The following is a 21,972-nucleotide window of genomic DNA, read 5'->3' on the forward strand; positions in this document are numbered from 1 at the left end:
ATTTCAGGGCTAGTATAGGTAAGAAATGGCAGGAAACTGGAGGAAACATGGAAGAAATGAAAGAAAGGTGAAAGGTTGGCGGCAGGAAACGTGGAAGAAATGAAAGAAAGGTGAAAGGTTGGCATTCGTTAATCAGTATGCGGAGACAGTGTAATGACACCTCACGAAATAAACGTTTTGGGTTCCCTTAGGCTCTTCAGAATTAATCTGAATTACAAAAATGCAAGATTTTGTCTAGTGTTTTTGCTATTCTCCATATAAGAAACATACAAATAAGATTATACAGATCCGTTACTAGACTCAACTATATTATTTTCATATGCTGGTATGAACATGAACTATAGCATAAATTGCAGTACTTTAGTTGACATGGGCTATTTGTTCTAACACTTGTTTGTGGTTTTGACATTTATTTTAAAACCATTCACATAAACTACCTTTCATTAAATCTGAAAGATAGTTCTGAGAAAAAAAAGAAATCATCATGGAAAATTAAAATATTAACTTGATAGCATATCACTGTAAAATCTAAACACATGCTGGAAACCATATCTTTATAATGATAAACAGTATTGAGGAACTATTAGATCGAAAGATCTAGTACGACCTGTGTATTGAAAATATATTCTCTACAGCAGTAGGATGAATTGATCACAAAACAAATGAGACCTTTAGGTCTAATCACGGTCTGGTGTGGTGAATTTTCTCTTTCTAAAGATTATATTGGATACACCTGGACAGACACACCCTGGCAAGGTTATTCTTTTGCTGTCATTGCTCCCATTCCCACCTCCATCTTATGCCTGGAACTACTGACAACTGAAAGTGATTTGAAAATGAACATATATATATATATATATATGTTAAATATATCATTGTACGCTAGTGAAGCGTACAGTTCCTGCTTGAAAGGAAGAATTTATGTTTTCAATACTGAATTGGTGTTTATGAGAATGAAGTTTCATTTTAAGTACACATTCTTGTAAATTTTTGTTAAATGAAGACAAGTATATATTGTAACTTCTGAGTTATAACCCCAGTGCAGCTTATACGGGTAGCTACTGAAGCAAAAAAATTCTAATGTATTTATTATTTTTATTAAGGAAATAATATTCAGAGATGATGGAATTGGTTTGCTGTGAATGTTGACCAGTAGAAGTTTACAAGCTCCAGTGTTTATGCAATGCCAATGGTAGTCTTGTATACAATAATTCCCAGAATCAAATTGTACATAATACTAAATGTCTTTGCAAATTCATTCAATCAGGGGACAGATGTGACTTCTTTGTGATTTATGTACCCAACCAAGAAAGGGAAATGTATTCAGAATATTTGTGCTTAGTGTTCCAAGTACAAAAACTTATTAATTAATTAACATTCAAATCAGAAATAGATTAAAATGTGATATTAATAGAAAAATGTTTTATTTATACAATAAATTATTCATTGTCGCCTTTTTTTTTTCTCTCTCTAATAAAATAGCTTATGGTGTCAGTCCTCAAAATTTGCCCATGAACAAACAGTTCAAAGATGGGTAATATCAGTTAAAACACTTTGGTTTTGTAGTCTGGGAACAATATCTTTTGGTTGTAGACTTCTCCATAAAAGTGCTTTTCATTGTAAATTAACTTACACAATAAGAATAATTTTAAACCAAAAATGAAAGTTGTTGTTTAAAATAATTTTAAATATCTGTCAAAACATCCTAATAGAATTTTTGAAACCAATAATTAAAAAAATGCAGAAATATTTCCCCTTATTTTCACTAATGTCTTTTCTCCCAGACAACAGTGACAAGTCAACTGGTTAATACCATGAAAAAGGGCTTTGAAAACAAAACGCAGCATGCAATTTTTAGACAATTTTTGGTGAATAAACTGGATCTTTGAGCTCTACAGCCTGCCATTGCTTATGTTTTATTGAACTCACTTTATGCACATCAAACATACAAATTTTTTTTTTGCAACCATTTAATCTCAGACAAACGTAACTTGGCTGAATTGAACTAATCTAGGAAATGTTGTTGTCTTTGATCAGCCATTCCTCTGCAGTCATGGCAAACAGCTTGCAGAACAAGGTAATTCCATTTCAGTGTATTTAGATAATTTTAAAAATCCTCTTTTTTATCTCCTTCAGAATATAAAACCCATCTATGCATACACACACACACACACACACAAACCCCAAAGTTTAAAATGGTACTGTTGGTTTGGCTTACAAATGATGATTCCTCCGATTTTATTAAATGTTAATCTCTGTTTTAAATGCACCTCTTGGACTTAGAGAACTGGATAGCATTCTATATCAAATGTTAGTACTATATGCATTTGTTAATCTCTACAATATAATCTCAGGTGTATACTTCATGAACTCTGTTGTCCTAAAATAGTAAATATAAACTTGGCCTCTTGTCTGCTACACTGATTTTGAGTAAACTTTGTCTGTTGAGGAGTATTGCTCATTTTTAATGTGACAGCTATAAGCCTCACCAAGGGATCAGCCTCATTATGCCAGAAACAGCCAAATATAGTTTACAAATGATGCTATGAAGGAGTGTAATTTAACAAGGAAATACATGGGCCTAAAGAAGTTAATAGGAAAAAGGTCACAGACAGGGTGACTAACATGAATATGTTTGTAAAAATGAGAAGCCTCCTTTTACATATTTGATCTCTGCTAGTCAATGGGATGCAATGAAAGCACAGCACTAAGCTTACATAGAAGCTGCCTGCAAAAATACAGAACAGCTGCAGAAGTCTCATAAAAGCTGAGGCTAGTTAGTAGCCTTCCCCTTCAAAGGCTGGCGTGTTGTACAAAACCACTAAAATTAGTTGTTAGACCAATAAGTGGACAACATCAAATAATGTTTGATGTTGTCTCCTTTAAGCCTTTTATCATTATATGATAATGTATTTCAGGTTCAATTCTAACATATTTTTATGCCCAGCAATATCTGGTATCAACAGAATTAAAAATTGATCTGTACCTTTGCATTGTGTTTATATGTGAAAGAAACAGTAGTCAACTAAGAGTCATTGTGCTGAATTTCCAGACAAAAAAATATTCTTTTTCTTCTTATGTGAACCAATAGATTCAGCTAGAGCCTGGAGCTCCACATTTCATTTTTCTTGTAAATGATTGCTGCTTTAAACCAGTGGTTATGGTTTATTTATAGAATAATACATAGTTCACAATTAAATGCCAAGCTATAATTGAATCAAAGGATTCTGCTGATGCCTCAGTTCACAAGGGTGCAGATCAAGAGCTTTATAAAGGGCAGCAGAATCTGAGTCTAAATTACAGCCCCCAGTATTCAGTCTAGGATCATGCTCTATAATGCGTAATAGGGCTAAAAGGATTATTATAATACTGCAGTAAATAAAAAGAAAACGTATCAAACAGCAGAATTCAGAATGCTTGCAAAGGCTTTCAGTTTATGATGTGGGAGGTTAGAGATTATACTGCATGAGAAATAACACTAGAGGGAAAGTATTTCATAAACACATTTATGTTCTTAAAAAATATTCTAAAGTTATTCGTAAATAAATGGAAAATATATGTTTCATAGATTAATTCACAGTAAATTCATGATGTTCTGCTTCATGGTTATAACTGGTTGATTCCAGATGTCACATAGCTATTTTCTGGTATAATAGGGCAATAATTAGGCTATAGAAGGAAAAAGTTAATTCAGATGTCTTTGATGATTTTTTGAATAAGCTTACAAACATTAAAACATTAAATTTACTTAACCAGTGTGATATTAATACAAAAAACCTTGTATTTTTTTCTAGTAGAAATACTGTCTTAACACAAAATTGTTCACAGATCCAATTCACAAAGACAACATTCTTTCATTTGAGAAAGAATCCTGACAGATAAAGCATTCATTTGTAGGCTAAAATGAAGATTCTTTTTGACAGAGACACTTTATTTTGTTTTAGAATGTGTTTTATTAAAAACGAGTAATGATAAACCCTTTATACTTTTTCCCCCACTGTCTACTAATCTGTGGTGTAGCTGTTGGGCTGTAAGCAAAGACACCAATCAATATTTTGTTATATAGATATTTTATCCATCAGATGTTTACCCTGGTTCCTCACACCAGGTTGTAATCAGTCCACCAGTTCCCTAATGGCCCTATAATGTAGTAACTTTGCACAACTGGTGATGCTGTGGAAGCTCATCCTATGCCTTCCAAAGTGTTTCTGCATTTCCCTCCCCCCCATTCTGATGACTGTAAAGGCATTGGTCAGACCTCGGGGTGGAATTTCTCTGGGGTTTTAGGGTACAGCTCTTTATAGATCTTACTGGAATTGCAAGTAGTCGGGAGATAATTAGACACTTTGAACTTTGTTGATTGTATGTTTACAGAACAGCTCCTTGGGAAAGGATGGGGAAAGTTTGGTCTCCTGTCTGATAACTGTCAATTTAACATCTACTTAGGAAATCACAGATGTGCAAAATCTTAGCATGTCAAGAAATATAATTATTTTTAATATGAAGCTCAGCAAAATCTGCTTTACACTGGTATTTTTCTTTCCTACAAAGCATTTTATACTGAATTGAATTCTGAATATTTCTTGAATTCTGAATAATTCTTTATGTAGTTGTCATAACTTTTCTTGGGTTCCCATTTTCAAAGTCCAACTGAGGTCATAGGATGTTTTTTCCAAACATACTTTTCCAATAAGTTGTAGTAAATACTTAAGAAAAACTAGAAGTCGCAAAATAAACTCACAGTGTTGATATAGGTGAAAATGCCTGATGAATCCACAGATTAAATATTTGTACAAAGCATCACAGAGATGCAGGGTATACTAAACCAAGACATTATAGCTACAATCATTGCTTCAGGGGTCATGGGGGATGGAGGAAAGGTAACAGTCTTTCCGTTGTTTTGTTATTGTTTTTTTTTTTCTTTTCATTTTCATTTGAGTATTACTTTTTCCCTCCGGCAATAGCATGAAGAGAAAGAACAAAGAAATACATTCTAAGTGAAAAATCTATGTTAATAAATGTGGGAAACATACTAGATGGGGCCAGGTATGGATTTATGGAGGAGAAGCAGGAAAGGTTACAAGAAGCTGTAACCCCTGCAATAAAAATAGTCACAGAAAGCACAAGGGTGAGAGAGGATGATATTTACTATTAAAGGAGGATGAGACTGTCCTTACTGCTACCTTGGCAACTTTAGGAAACGGTAACAAAGACTTCATATTTAGAGAGGTGTTAAGTCAACATGAGGAGTTGTGGGAAGAGTTGGCTTTTGGAGAAAATCAGAAGTAAGATGGGACACGGGCTATATAAATAATTGAGACTCTGAATTAGGAAAATATTGTGTTTTAATTATGCAGGACAGGTACTTGCATAAATAGAAAAGTGTTATCAAAGTAGACCTTTGATGCAGGATATTGGCCAAAAATATTCCTGTCTGCATTGTAATGCAAAGAGTGTGCATTGCAGGGGATTATCTATCACAGATGTGAATGCTGGTGGTGTTTGTTGTTGCTTATTTGGACAGTTTGTAAATTATCTGGGAACATTTGGTAGAAAATACAAAATACAAACACAAAAAATTTCTACAGAGCTCCATTCCTAAACGTATATTTACATTAAGCAACCAGTTTTCCAAAAATGTTGTAACCTGGCAAGTCCCACTGAGAACAATTTGAACATCTATCCATTTCTCTGAAGTATCTAATAGGAATCTGAGACTCTTTGATACCCTTGCATAACTTTTTTTTTTTTTCAACTTTACATCATTTTAAGGATTGAAGATGAAAGGACTCTCGTACCAGTAATCTTTCAAACACTTCTGCAATACATGGATTGCCAACCAAACCAGTGACCCAATTTAACATAATTTTCATTTGTTCACACAGGTTTGCACATGAAGAATCTATACCAAAATCTTTTTACAAGTTGATCACTGAAACAAGGCACTGATAAAACAATACAGTGAATGTACCATTGAAGTACTCTGTCTCTCTTACAGAGATAGTAACAGTTCAAGGAAATAAATCAAGCATAGAGCAAACTTGCTAAACCTCTTCATTGTGGTTTATTGAGGTTTTAGTCAAAATTAATCCAAATTTCTCTCTCTTAGTTGGTCAGATTCATCCAAAGTAATTTTTTACCACCGTCACTTAGCTGCCTCAGTCCCAGGACTATGCTGAAGGACTGGGTAGCTTTTTCCTTGACTCCTAGACTAAAAATAATTCTTATCAATATTAATTTAACTAAACTTTTTTTAAAGTGTGAATGAAACTTAGTGATTCAAATATTTGCAAAAGGCAAATAAGTATTAATAATTGCACAAGCTAAACCAAAATTACTTTAACGTAGGCAAATGCAGAACACTTCTTGTGATGTTTACCTTGCTGCTGAATAAACTGTCCTCACATTGTTTGCGTTAAGCTAGGCAGAGCTGTAGAACATTCCTCTCCTGGTTGAACTTACCTCCCCTTCTGTGGACTGTAAGTGCAGTTCTTTCCTACAGGTAGCCTTTAAGTCTCCTGCAGCTGCATTGACTTGTACTCCCCTGGGTGCTTCCATCACCAAAGATCTAGTAGGAGATTCAAGCCTAAAAGACAAAAACAAGCACTGAGAAAAAAATCTACTGAATCAAACCACCAAAAAAAAAAAAATCTAGCCCCAAAATCCACATATAGATACAAGTATATTTTGAAAAGTAAAAAATTAGAGATAGGTGTGATTCTCTCACTATTGTCTACAGCCCACAGAAAGAAAAAAATAAATATGTGTTTAAATTTATCTCTATTCAAGACATCATTTAAGCATATACTGCTCTAAGCTTGTCTGCTTGGTGATGCCTTCGGGCATTAGCACCCAATTTACTTGACTGTACTCATACTGAAATGTAGGTACATAAGATTCAACACTTGTCTGTGAGTGCTTCTGTAAAAACACATTAATAACTAAAGTCTACTTAGTGACCAACAAAAAATGTTCATCTAAATAAAAATAAAATAAAACACTTAAAAAATTTTAAACCATGATGTAAAACTGATGAGAATGACTTGGCCTTCATAGGCTCATTTGCATTTCAGATAGGTGTTGCAGCATCATGTACAAAGAGCAGACGAAAAAAAAATCTGTAATGTCTCTATTATTATAGTTTTTTTGCGTGCTATTTTTCTGTTCTGCAAAATACTCATTATGCTCTTTAACCCTGTAATAACAGGGTTAAGATGCTTATCCCTGAGTCTTGGCATCTTACGCCAAAGCAGCTATTGTTGTCCTACTCCTGTCAATCTTTCCATTTCTCTCTGTACTCCTCCACCAACCCACACGCAGAACTATGATACCTGCCTAGCTATGTTATCTCTCAGTACTGTACAAGTTTCTCTTGAAAAGGAACTACTAATGCAAGGATTTCATTGCAGTCATGCTCACACACCAAACAGGAAAGATTATCGGATGAAAACCGTATTGAACTAGGAAACAAAAATTTGGATTCTTGTTGTGTGCAGCTGTAGACTTACTGCATAGCCCCCATCACGAGTAAGAGAGATCTTTTAATCCATTTATATCCCAATAATATAATGACAGAAAACAGTTCCGCTTTACCTGAAAAAGGCTTTTTGTAAGATGAAATATATTAATGATAGAAATGTCGAGAAAGAGTAGCTTGAAGAAAACATTGTATTTCCCTCTTCAATAAATTGTATTTTAAGTGTTAGGTCACATCCATCCAAAAATATAATGAAGTACTAGACGTATAAAGGAAAGAATAGTTTGACAAATAATTTGCTACAGAAGAGCCAAATGAAAGATCTATCAAACAATGGGACAAGAGAATTTCAGAGTATTTCAACTATTGAATTTTGTAAGTGTACAGAATAGTGATGGATTATCATTTTGAAAACAAAATGCCACATTTGCATGCAAAATAAGCTGCTGAGATGGTGTCTGCGAAATATTTCTGTTTGTTACATGTCACTGACACTCAACAGGGAAAGGGAAAAAAACAAAACAAAACAAAACAGAAAAGCAATTATTTGGCAATGCAAAATAAAACTACTGAAAGCAGGTACCCAGCTAGAGGAAAACAGTATTTGTAGCTACCTATATAAAAAAAGCATACACAGGAGATATATAGATAGGAACAGTAGAAAAAGCTATATTTCTGTTAGTGCTATACTATTTTCTTAATTTTTTTTTGCAATCTGTAGGGAGAAGTTGAGAGAAGGTTCTGCAGTTCTTTGTACCAGGGAATAATATAAATATCATGAATTATTTAATCATGTACATGAGTGTTCTTCAGGTGGCAATTTGTGAACTTCTGGTGTCTATAATAAAGCTGAAAAACAGCTTCCAAAACCTTTTAGAAACCATATAAACTATAAGGTTTAGAAATTAGGTTTTTGAAAGTACTATATTGCCTTAATGAGGTTTTACCTTGAACTTAAAAGGAAAATTAATTGCATAAATGTTAAATGATTAGATACTTTCATTCCATATTTTGTAGCAGCATATTTTTGTGATTTATAACCTACTTTCCAGGAATATAAACAATTCTCAGTGGTTTCATCTGCAGCTTCATAATAATGAAGACAAAAATGCTCTTAACTACATTTATTGCATTGAATTGATGGTTATTAGCAAAGTCACAAACATTTCTGGTTTCATAACATCAAAACCACTCTCAGATCTCAGACCTCACTGAAAATTTCATCTGGTGGACAATAAAAATCTGTTTAGGAATACCTTTCAAGAATCTGTGATTTTGTTTGAAGAATAAACTTTTTTTTTTTTTCAAAACACACGACATTGTATAGATCAGAGTTGTTTTGTTTTGTTTCATTGCTATTTTTCATGAACTACATTAACATAAATTAATTCCAGTTTTTCTAAGATGAAGACAACTGGGCAATTAATTTCTGAACTTGAGAAGAAGTTGTAAATACCAGCTTCCTACACACTGTGGAGAAGAAATTTCTTTTTCAGACAACAGATTTTTTTTAGTAGTTTCCTGAAATCAAATAATATGGTAGAAATGTCAATGAATGATGATGATCAGAAGAGCAGTTTTTAAAACACACTCATCTATTAGTAAAATTGAATGTCTAATCTGTTTTACAGTTACTAGTTCTTCTTGTTATTATTCTTTAGATGATCTACGTCTGAAAAATGACTTAGCTGTGCAATCTGCAGCATGCAGAAATGCAAAAGTCTATACATATAGAGAGATTATTTCCTCAATGTTTAGAGATAAATTATGTTTGATATGCAGCTGCTTTAGAATATTTTTTATTTGTAATATTTCTGAAAGCTTTAATCTCTTCTATAAACTTATTGTAACACTCCACATTGTAACAGTCATCCCTCTAAGGAAAAGTGCATTATTACAATAGCATATCAAAAACTTGCTTTCCTTTCAGATTTTGTGATGGGCTGTCACAGTGGCATTTATTATGAGTGAATCCTATTCACATAATTTAATTTTTCTTTTCCAAACAACAAAAAGCTGTGATGGAGAAGGTAACTACTTCTATTACTAGACAGAAAATACAATACTATAGCAAAGACAAAGAGGTTTTTAAAAAGAGTTTTAAAAATAATATATTTGGTAAATTTGCTACGTGTGATGCAGCTAGATGCATCCAGAGCAGAGAAGGGCTTTTTTTTTCTTCTTAATTATCAATGGTTAATTTGTGAAGAAAGATAAATTTCAAAGTATCAAAGCTATATAAATTTGAGTTGAATTCATTAAAGAATTATTGCTAACAGAGGAAACTTTTCAAATATCTTGAATATATTCCTTTGAAGGTATTAAAATATTTCTCATCAGAAATGGAGAAATATTTATTTTTCATTTGGTATTTTCTGTTTATAAGCTGACTTAGACTGTACTAGGGAAAAAAATAATTTAAAAAATAAACCAAGACTTTTCATTTTGGGTTTCAAGAAATATTTTAGATTTACCTCATTTATATCCCTCAAACTCACATGGGATGTAATTTATCTATGTTAATTTTGCTCTGTTGGCTAGCAGAAGGTATTTCCTAAAATAAAAGAAATAGAAGATTCCCTTGTGCAAATGTGAATAATTTATTTGTTTCATGTCTGTTTAAGCAGTGGATCCAACCAATGCTACTTAGTAAAAAGACTGAAATAAACCTCTACCATTTGGAATTTGTATTCAAAACAGGGGATTAAAAATTATGCTGTCAACTAGAGATCGCACATGTAAAGCAGGTACTCATTTCCCCTTTACTGGCATCTTTACACCTGGGGTTCAAGAAATACTTCAATACTTCCAAGTATTTACCTTTTATATATGATGGTCTTGCCAACATACGTTGTTGTGGCTTTTTTCAGTTAGCATAGGAATCCTGTTATTAAAAAAAAAGTTTTGCAAATATAAAACCAATGGAAAAATCTACACATTGACTTGGTATCCTGTTTGTAGTTTTCTATAGATTAAAATAATTGTGACATTGATCTTTCTACCTGTAAGTAAAGAGTTGTGGCAGACTGGTACTGCAGAGAGGTAAGATAAACAAAGAGGAGAAGGGAAGGCAAATGGAGGAGACAAGCCTCTCTCTCTCCCTCATCCTACTTCTTCCTTTTGAACGAGCACTCCCAAGCCTAAAATCCCACAGGATGCAGGGTCTTCCCCTTCCACAAGTGAAACAATTTTGTTCCAAATTAGAATTCAGAATTTTTTAAAAATATAATTTTGAAAATGTTGTTTTCCGCAAACCTCAAACTATTTTAAATATATAGTGTTTCCATTTCTATTATTAGGAAAAGAACAGCTAGCTTCCCTCATGCTTAAGAAAACTGATTTCAGAAGTCCTCCAGTGAGACCAAGAGTCCTGAAAGGAGTCCACTGAACACTCATGGTGTTATGTACAATTGAAGGTTCCATTCAGTCCATATTCTAGAAGTCAGGCTGCAAACTGCAGTAATATCCATAAAGAATAACCAGGGCCTATTATGATCATGATGACAAAAAACCTGGAAGCCCTTTTTTAAGATACTGGAACTATTCAAATGGAAGATTCTTGATTAGCTGCATTTGACATCACAGTGGGAATGCTATGAAAATTAAATTACTGTTCACTCATTTCAGTATCATAATATCTACAATATTATACATACACTTTTAAACATATATATGTGACTAAAAATCTCTTTTTGATACATTTAAATGTATTGTATTTACATGAATTTGCATGTATCATAATGTGCACCTCTTCAAGTTGACTATGAATCAGTGCTAGAATAGTGTTTTTTTTTTCCTGAAGCTTGTTGTATTTCGATATTTTTAACCAAAAGATTGTATTTTCAGGACGAAATAATTGTTTTCATTGAAATGGAAAGGTAAATGTGCAGGCCTTGTGAGTCCTTAATATGTTCACTGATCATCAGCTATTCTTTATCAAGAAGCAAAATTCTCCTATGTTCATGTCAAGCTCTCTTTGATTTGTGTGGGAACCTAAACTTTAGGGACACAATTTGGCTCTCTATTTTGCCACTTCACAGCACAAGTCTTAAGTAAGAGAAAATTAAATAAATGTTTTATGCAATAAGTAATGGCCTAAACCAGTAAATATCAACATGACTAACGGCCTAAACCTGTAATGGCCTAAACCAGTAAATATCAATATTTTTCCTATACCCAATTTTGCAACTCACGGACAATAAACTTAAATAGAGAAAACTTCTTGATTTAAATTAGAACAGTGGAATGGTATTCAGTATAGCATTTCATGTTATGTCCATGCTCTGCATGTCACTGACTTTGGCATGTGTCAGCATGCCCTTATTATAATTCCTGAAACTCTCATTAACCCAGAAATCACCTCACTGGGCTCAAATCTGAGTTCTAATTGCCCTGTACATGCCACTGTTTTCAGTTCAGTGGGTCTGCAGTATCATAGTGACACTTGAAACAACTGAATATTTTAATTATATTTGACATAGATGATAAATCAGGAAAGCAACTTCCCCTCATGGGGAAATAAAGGATGTCTTCTGAGAACATAAATAATTTTAGTTGCTAAGGAGGAAAACTAAGAAATAAAATGTCATTGAGGAGTTTTTGTGATGTTATTAACGGACTAGAAGAAGTGAAGAAGCATCAAAGAAAGGTGAGGAGTGTTGGAAAGAGCAAATGTTTAAAGCAAGAGCTCGACAAAATAAACAGGTGATGTGAGAAACGTTAAAGAGAACTTAATGCATGGATGTTTCTTAGAGGGAGTGAGGGCAGAGCCAGAACAGCTCAAGACAGGGAAACTATCAAAATCAGAAATAATACTAAGAAATACCAAACCAAAACCCTAACAGGAGTCTCTGGTAGCAAAAATTCATGCATGAATGTAAAGTCTACTAAAACTCAAACCTTTGAAAATCAAGAAAATGACTAGAAAGTTATGGTTTAGAATGTAAGTTTTCATTTCTTAGAGAAATACCACAAAATGCTTACAAGTCTAAGCTTTCAGGCTGTTAGACAAAGATCTGCATGTGAGACAATCCAAAATAGTCCCTTAAAGAGAGGTAAGGGAAAAGAATTCCTTATGGCCCTGACATCTTAGAGCTATCTTTATTCCACCCAAAACACTCACCTTCCCATAATCTTCCTTACTTTTGTTCTGACCTGAAACCCCTTCTATACATGCCCTGCCACTCTGCTAAGCATCCTTACATGAAGTTGAATTTCTTTCCAGAAATAGTTCCATTACCTGAGTTGCCTCTCAGAATATATTTTCTTAAAATAGAAATCTATCTTGTCAGAAAGAGATTGAGGCAACATGCCCACAGATAATGCTCAAGTGGCTGTCAAGAGTAAGATCTGAACATAAAGTGCCCGGGGGAGGCTGAAGAGCAGAACTGGGCTCTTTGAACAACTGGAAACACATACGAACCGCTTGACATAAAACCTTCTCAGTTTTGAAAACCATTAGCTTCCCATGATGAGGAAATGACAGGCCAGACCACCTGTAATTTTCTAATGATATTTTCAATATTGTTTCCCCAAGGGCCTTAAGATGATATAAATGGGTATATCTTAGCTGAGATAAATTGCCACACGGTTTTGATCCACATCTTGATGAAACTACATCTCATGTGGAAAATTATTCTGCTGAAACTCCTTCGACAGGTTTGCATCAACCTCTGCAGAATAAGCATAGCAGAGAGCTTGGAATAGACTCTCCAGTGGCTCGTGCTTGGACTGTATCTAAACAGACCAAGCAGAAAGCAGCCCATCAAAAAAAAAAATCTCTACTACTTAGGCTACCTCTGGAGTTCTGTGTATAACTATATATATAAGCAACAGGACCTGTTTGGTGAACTGCAGAACTAATATTTTTATAAACTCATGTACTTCCTATAGCTACCCACCACACAACCCCCCATCCTCTGAACCACCTTTTTTCTTATACCCCACCAGTATGAGCTTCAAATCCTTTGTCTGGCTTCAACATGGTGCTAGGACAAGAACTCAAACCATACCCTCTGCACCTACAACCACAGCACCGCTAGAAACTCCATGTCTTCCATGTACTATAACCATGACCCAACCATGAAGTAGGATATGTTAGAATAATACTAGCTGATTTTCTTAGCATCTCTAGTTAGACACTGGCTTGCAGAAAATGCATATAAACTTAAGGATCTTTTGCCTTGCTATCAAATATGGATGACACTGCCTATCTGCTTCACAAATTATCAGGAAGATGAGTAGGGGAGTGAGTAGATAGACAGCAAAATTAAGACCCCCTGTTTTCTTGGGAAAGTGGCTAAAGAGTAATATAAAAAGTGTAGATACTCTTGGGAAGGAGAAAAAGAACAACCAGAGTGAGAAAAACTGGGGAGAAAATTAGTATAAGGAAAGACTAAGGAAATTAAAAGTTGCTTAAACAAGAAAATATATTTAACCCTTTTTTTTTATTCCAGTAGTAAGCTTATTCACTTAAAACCATAAGAAAGACAGGAAATGAAAATATTATAGCTGTTACAGCAGCATTACTTGGTCTTAATGATGTATAGTACAAGTTTTATGGGCTGGATGCAGTGTATCAAATCGCATTTAATCAGAAAAACTACAGCAAAAAAAGGAGTATGCAGGTATAGTGGAACAAGACTGCATTGGTTTAGAGTCCAAAGCATTTCAGAAATGAGTTCTGGCATCACTAGTATCAGCCCCCGGGCACTGAGGAGTGTTGCTTAACTTCCATTAAAAAAATAGTCAAACACATCGACCTGGAATATCTGTGAAAATGAAATACTTGATCAAAGCAGGTGCTTTCCTATCTAGTCCTAGGCTGGAACTACAGGGAACTAGAATTTCTTGACCACACAGCAGCACCTTGGGTCTGGAAGCAGTGTAATAGCCCTGGGGCAACATTACATGTAATGAGCCAGGCATCAATAATAAAGAATTTTAATTGTCCCTTTAATTTGAAAGGCTATTCTAGAACCTCTTGCATCTGAGATACTGATTTCCATCTAATATTTCATCTAATATTCTGATTGCCAGTGCTTCCAAACCTGTGTACTTCCACTTAGAGCAAAGAGAGTTATTATGACCAGAAATAGTATCAGTCCTGAAGAAACTCTCCTTGTAATCTCCCTCCAGGCTCAAGGAGTGATTTGAACAATACATAACTATTATAGACACTGCCTTTTATTTTTTTGTCATTAGATACTGCTCTATAGCAAATTCTGTAACTAAACTCCAGTTGGGAGATCTACCTATTTTCCATTTTCTAGAAGATCAGGTATCTTATCAAGGGAAAAATATTTATTTCTATTTCATCCCAATTTTTATTTATCTTCAAGCTCTTAATAATTCTTTTCTTTAACAAATCTTTCAAAATAATATTGCAAATCATTGCATACTAGTGAATTCAGACTAAAAGGCCTAACATACTAGATGACTATTTTAACCCATTTTTTCCATCCATTTCACTAAAAATGCCATCCTTGCCAATCCATCAGTCCACAGCGTCTGTTTTCTAGTTTGAAAGCTTTGTTATAAATTTTTGCTATTTGGCCTTATTTTCAGTTTTAGTTCAGTCACAGATCAGGGATGGGATAGAGATTACTTAGCACCCTAAATTAGCTACGTGAAGCTCAATGAATTTTGCTATCTATTGTGATAGCAATACTTTCTTCCTTCATATCCCAGTTCCCACGAGAGCCTTTTCCCTTCTCCAATGTCAAATATAATAATTGTCACTGAATACTGAAGCTAATTATACTCAGTTTAAGAGCCATACCTAGTTACCTTTTGTTCCTACTGCATCCTGTCTGCATAATAATTATAACTGGTTTTCTTCTGTATTTATTTCAATGTCTTTTTCTTTTTTTCTTTTTTTTTTTTTAAATGTATATATAAGTGTATATATAGGTAAAAAAAAAAAAAAAACCCTTGGCTTTTGGCAGTTTTTCAAATCTTTACTACACCTGTCTCTATTTTTGTATTAACATGTATGTGGAAAAAAAAATCATATTTTCAACAGGTAGGGATAAGACTAAGCAAATTTCTGTCAATACAGGTGCCAATACACTCAAATAACTATTTAAACACCAAAAACAAAATCTGAAAACACAAATAGTAAATATTTCCACTTTGTTAAAAACAAATACTGAGAAAGTAACCCGAACCTGACATCATTAAAACTGCGTAGGAAGGAAGCTGCATTTTTTTACTCTATTATATCTTCTCCCTTTTGATGAGGTTTAGTTTATTATTTGATTTCTGGGTAAAATAGACTAACAGAGTGTCAATGCTTTTGTTACTCTCAGCCTGCTCACATGACTAACAAGTTTATGTTAAAATTCCTTTCTGATGCCTTCTCTGGCTCCAGGCTTTTATGGAAAAAATACTTTACCCTATTAGTAAACCAACCCTAAAATGCCAAAAAAGATGGCTCTTATAAGCTCCCAGGCAATTCTGAGTGAAACAGACCCCTTTCAGAAGATCTGTGCATTTCTAATTCTTATCAGAGGTAAAGTCGGATCCTACTCGCTTGGGTGGTTCCTTGCTGCTTGATCAATGTTCATCTCATTATGCCCAGCATTAGCTCTCAGGATTAGCTGATAGTCAATGGTATGCGAGGCTTGACACGGAAGAGAAAAAAACCTATTAAATTTCATCTTGTGGTTATCCCCTGAGAACAACAACAAAATAATTTACCCCCTTATTAAGGAGGTTATTGAGGGCAGTTATCTGCATTTAACTACTGTCTGCCTCTTGTGCATGGATATTACCTATTAGTGCACCATGTTTTAATGCACTATTAGCCTAAAACCAATATTTGGGGACCTATTATATTGGCAGTTTAGTTTTCCTAACTGTATTCCTGTGAGAAAAAGTAGCAAGAGAAATATGAAGATTAAATTATTAAGATATAATTAATTTTCCTGATTCTAAGGCATGATTCTTTTATGCTGCTTATCCCAGTTAATGAAAGTCAAATTTAATTAGTTTTTGGGATTTGACACAAAAGGGCTTACCAGCTTTCACAAAGAACTGTAGAAAAACATTTTCTGAAAGAAAACCTCACTAGCTATTATCTAAAATGTAAGACAGGAGAAAGATGTGACCAAAGTGGTTGGGCACAAGAGGAAGGAACTCTTTTAAATCTCAACTGAATTTTATTTTTGCACAATGCATCTTTAATAGGAAATATTACAGAAGTTTCTCTGTGTGAAGACCTCAGAATCTGGCCATAGAACAACAAGCGGCTGAAGGAAAGCTTAGATATGTCAAGGTAATATGAATCTGACTTTCTTTTTAGCTCCCTGTCCAGAATAGATTGAGCTAAAATCCCAGGACCTTTGGGGCAAATGCTATGAGCCTTGTTGGTATCAAAACCTTAGTCCAAATTTTATAGTTCAGTTTCATTGCCAGTAATCAAGGTGTTCAAAATTCCATTTTTTAAATAAAGTAGTGAATTGTTTTACACATCCAAGGTTATGAATAGTTTTCCAGCATCTTTTTTTTTAAGAATTATTTAAATATACTGATATCTTACTTTGAGCTTTATTACTTGACCAAAAATATATATTCCAACATGAAAAAAAAGGATAATTTATATTTATTTATATTTTTTATAGTTCTTTCAAATTACAAGGTTAAAAAGGGTCTGCAGACTACCTTCTAGAAAGATCATACCAAAAACCCAATAAATCTCTGTGCTAATAGTAGCTGTCATGATTTTTTAAATATTGAAATGACCCGAGAGTTTTAAAAAAGGAATGTCAATGAAACCTAACTAATATATAGGAGCACATATGTACAAAAACTTGCAGAACACAATATGAACTGAATATATTAAGAATAAAATTGCTTACACATAAGTTCATGCTGCTTCATCAGGCAACAAGGGTTTCCATTTCATCATTTTTTTTTTGATAAAAAGTTTGGGTTAAGTTCCTTATTAATGAGAGGGAAGAAAGTTGATGGGAAAATTCAGTAGAATTCTCACTAATTAATTCCACCTCGGACAAAGGAGCTGAAGAAATGGTGGTGGTGGAAAACATTAAGCACCAATGAGCATCATGGCAATGAACAAAGCAAAAAGAGGAGATAACATGACGTGATTTTAACTTTAGTGAAATTAATCCTGAAGACATAGGATTATCTGTTTTACCATACGTTTGCACTCTATTATTGTTATTTAATTATTAGAAATAAGTTGTCAAAGCAGTGTCTCCACATTCTTTTGAGTGACACAAGTTCCTCTCTCTTAACTCAAATTTTTGGGCCCCTGAAAAAAGAAAAGCTTGTTGTGTTTCCACTTTGATTTCTGCTGAAATCCTTTTGATTAGAGATCATACCACCTTGGCGGTTACCACTAATAAATGCCTTTACAACTACTTTCACCAAAGGATTGACAGGAGTCTTGGTAGGGGGTAGGGATTTTTAAGATAAAATTCCAAAGAGTAGCATCCTCTGGAAGACCCCAAACCATCACATTACCTTAAAATATTTAGTGAAATAATGAAACACAATCATTTACTTCCTGCACCCCTCATACAGTGGTCAAACTCATCCACACAGGCAGCTTCCTGCATAATTTCTACAACATCATTACTGGCTGATGATCCTAAATGCCTTTGCAAATATAAGGAATTTACACTTTTCTGTAGCAATTCATTGTAAACACTGCTGGGTAGGTAAAGGGATAGATATATAATACTTAGGAATCATAGTAAAATTAATACAAAATCTATACTGTTTCTCACCAGTTCTGTGGAGAGAAACACAAGGAAAGACCTTTGATTTTCTGTAACTGTCATATATTCTCATTAATCATCCATATAAATTATATATCAGTACTTGGCAATGCACATATATACACTTCAAGAAAAAGCTTTCACTATAGACCTTTCTAAATTTTCTCTTTCTCAGTCTATAGACACTTCAGTAAGTTTCAGACTTGATCTTTTACTATTTCTTTATTTCTCCACTTTTGAATATATGTACAGAAAACTTTGGATTTTTTACATTTACAAATGTAGCCTCACTTGGTAATGAATTTTTGAAGAGTGTGTGTGTAGCATTCAAAAAGCCCGACATCCCAAAAATACCACTAGAAGAAAAAAATCTGGGACTGTTTACTTTAACTTGATTTATGTATTATGTAATTGCTCAAAAAAAAATCAAAATCTAGGTCTGATACTATTACACAGTACTGTACTCAATTGACCTTAAAATTGCCTGACTATTCCAATCTCTGGGGAAAGTATGCTTCTCAAGGATTCTGCTACAGGACGCAAGTCGTTTATAAAAAGTAATGTATTTTACATTTTGTGTGATAAAAGTTTGTGGATTTTTTTTGACTAGTTAGAGTAAACTGGAGTCTACCAATATTTGGGATATTTATGTGTCATCGAGTAGGCAGTATATATTACTATACAAATACTTGCTTTTAATCAAGACTTAACTATTTTTGAGAATACTTGATTTTAAAACAACTTTTTGAACAACACCTACTTGAGGTCTTGGGAAGGTTCTGCTCTGATATGGGGTGTCTCCACAGAGTGCCCAAACACTGCCCCTTCCGTGCCTAAAATACATAAATAAAATACAGTACAATTACTTTGGAAAATAAAAACACATTGAAATGTATGACCACAAATTGACATTTTTAGGACAAAATATCTGATTGAATCCTTTATTAATGACTATCAATATTTCTTCATACTTATGTTTCAATTTCTATATCAAAATCATGTGAAACCATAGACTTTTGCTTATCAGTAGATGAATTTCACATACAAATCTGAAGACATTTCTAGATCTAAACTTTTCAGCACTGACTTGCCTAAATGCTCTTTTCAACACTTTGTAGGTGGATCACTTTACGGATAAGGAAGAGTTTCCTTCCATCAGACTTTTTGCATTGAAAGCCTTTGTTCTCAAATAAATTAAAGAGACTTATTTAGATTGTCCTTCGGTTTTAGTGTTGGTAGCGGATATTTCCTATCGGTCACCCAAAATCAAAGCAAAGAAAATGGGTAACTATTTCCTAAAGCTGAACTGACTGTCTAATGAATTTTAACTTCTATAACTGGGTCCAAGTTACATATTATAATTCTACATTTTGAATTACATGTCCAAGGTTTTTCACTGAAAAACTCATTTTCAATGAAAAAAATAGGGTTCTGATAAATGGTGACTGAAGTTATTTGAAAAATGACAAATATTTACACAATCCATTTTTTTAGATGAGATTAATTTTTAAGGAGAATGAAAAAAAAAGGCAAAAAAAACTATTAAGATCTGATTACAGCAAATTCTTTGTTAAAATAATAGAAAACTCAAGAAACTGACACGTAATGAACAGCACTATAAAATCAGTATTTCTTTGAACTCTCAGACACATATATAATATATAGCAACAGCCTACCGGTTTCATTAGGCATTCAAAAGCTTATGTCTTCTTTTTTTTTCTGAATCTTATCCTCATGTCTATTTTTGTTTACTGATTTTTCCAGTGCCATATTTTTTTCTTATTTACTCTAGCTTTTTTGTTTTTAAACAAGATCCATACACCTGTAAGCTTTTACTTTCCTTCCCTGAAGATGGTGTTCTGGGAACTCTGTAATGATAAATAGCCTAAACTATTGCATGAAAGACTTTCCAACAGAGAACCAACAGTAAACATGAAAGAACTGAATTAAAAGACATGTAAAACAGGTAATGCATTTGCTTTCTATCACTAGAAATAAGATCAAGGAAACTGTCTGGAATAACTAGAGCTGATTACTAAATATTCCATAATTAATTGTCATATTTCAACAACAGAATTTTTTTGTGTTCTGAGCCCTGAATTCTGAGAAAACTTAAATATATACCAACAATACCTCACAGTAGATGTGTAAGAAGTGCTCTACATAACAGAAGCACCACTCTTACAATATTTTAAATTCTTAATAGTATTTAATTTTCAATTATTTCTATATTTAAGTATTTCACAGGAATTTTGAGAACTTTTGGCTGTTAATGGAGGTGGATATTTAGACTTTTTTGCAATTAAGCAATAACATTTAGTAAACTGATCATACCAGGATTTGGCAGCAGAATGAGGCTATTGAGTGTTTAACTGACAATACTACTTTAAAGTGTTAAAGACAAAATGTCCTGAGCAAGAAGCCAAAAAAAATCTAATTAAATGTCAAACTAAACTACTGTCATCATTGTAAGTCATCTTCTAAACTCCACTTTCATTTAAAACAAACAAACAAACAACCCCCCTTCATTGCTCTACTGGTAAAGAGAATGCAAGAGAGGAATAGGGGATTTCTGAGAGTAATGAAGACAAGTCCTAGGTTTTTATCTGCAGAAATCTATAAGCTTTACAAATATCTTGGCAAAGCATCCAGAAAACAATTTCAGTACAACTGCTGCTTTGAAGATCTCACAAGAAAACAACCAAATCCACTTTCTGTAACCAAACTTTGCTGAGCATAATGGAGAACCATCGAGGGAGAAAGCAGTATATATTTTTATGTAAAAGTATCCAGAGAAACTGCAGAACCTGCTTTTTAAACCTCACATTGCCTTGCAATTCTGCTAACTTTGAGAGGAATAGCATGTCTCTATAGCCAGGCTTTCTGTCACTCAAAATAAATCTCACCCCCATCTATAATGGCACACAAGAAATTCTACTGGAGCTGAAAATCAGAAATCAAAGAGTGTGCTTCCAGATTCCGTTCACCTTCTTCAGTGGCAAAATTAAATGCTTTCTAGCCCTGGGGCTTTTTTTCATTTTTGAAGGTGGCAACGGAATATGAAGATGTAAATAACTAAGCAGCATGCAGAATTGTCAGACTTTGCTTATGAGAAGACCACAGCTGTAATATTTGAAAGTGCAGAATTAATGTAAAGGGGTATATGTACCCCTGTGGTATGGGTCAGACACTAAATCAATCAGAAGTGCCAAAGATAATATCAGGCAAAGACTGATAACAAAAGATAAATAGCAACTGGTTCTAGGCCAGCATTAGTGTTTCCTCACTTTCAGTAGGATTTGTTTAAAAGATGAAAAAGTGTTTCTCCCCCCTAAAGAATAGAAATTTAGAAAGAAAGACCAATTTGTCCAAGCAGACTGAAAATCCAGGCAGGCAGAGTTAAAGTGATATAACTAAATAAAATGTAATTAAAACTCAAACCAAATCAAACGTGTCCCTTTCTCTTTTTGAAGATACAAACCCACATATGGTAAGTATGCTTTATCCTCAAAAAATATGCTACCAACAAGTTCAAGAATATTCCCCATCCCTTGCATTTTAAACTAGAAGAAAAATAGGCACTTATAATTATCTTGGTTTTAGTAAGAAATGTGAAAAAGATCAGCCAGCTCAAATTTACTGATGTGTATCCAACAGTTAAACAGCAGGACCAAGAAAAATGGAAAGGGCTTGTATTGCAAATAAAAGACATGGATCAGCATTACTCAAAAATACAGAACAGAAGAAAAA

The 21,972-nt window shown here is 33.7% G+C and overlaps 1 protein-coding gene across 3 annotated transcripts in view; it reads right to left on the bottom strand.

The window, feature by feature from the left end:
* Positions 1 to 21,972, bottom strand: part of SGCZ (sarcoglycan zeta) — a 425,770-nt gene that overhangs the window by 9,603 nt on the left and 394,195 nt on the right. For all 3 annotated transcript variants that reach the window (XM_014945657.1, XM_014945659.1, XM_014945658.1), the window contains exons 6-7: positions 18,983 to 19,055; positions 6,463 to 6,586 (exon numbers count right to left, since the gene is read on the bottom strand). In XM_014945657.1, coding sequence (XP_014801143.1) covers positions 6,463 to 6,586; positions 18,983 to 19,055 — 197 coding nt within the window. The remainder of the gene's footprint in view (positions 1 to 6,462; positions 6,587 to 18,982; positions 19,056 to 21,972) is intronic.

This window comes from Calidris pugnax, unplaced genomic scaffold (assembly GCF_001431845.1).
Source record: "Calidris pugnax isolate Ruff unplaced genomic scaffold, ASM143184v1 scaffold58, whole genome shotgun sequence".
Classification (NCBI taxonomy): Eukaryota; Metazoa; Chordata; class Aves; order Charadriiformes; family Scolopacidae; genus Calidris; species Calidris pugnax.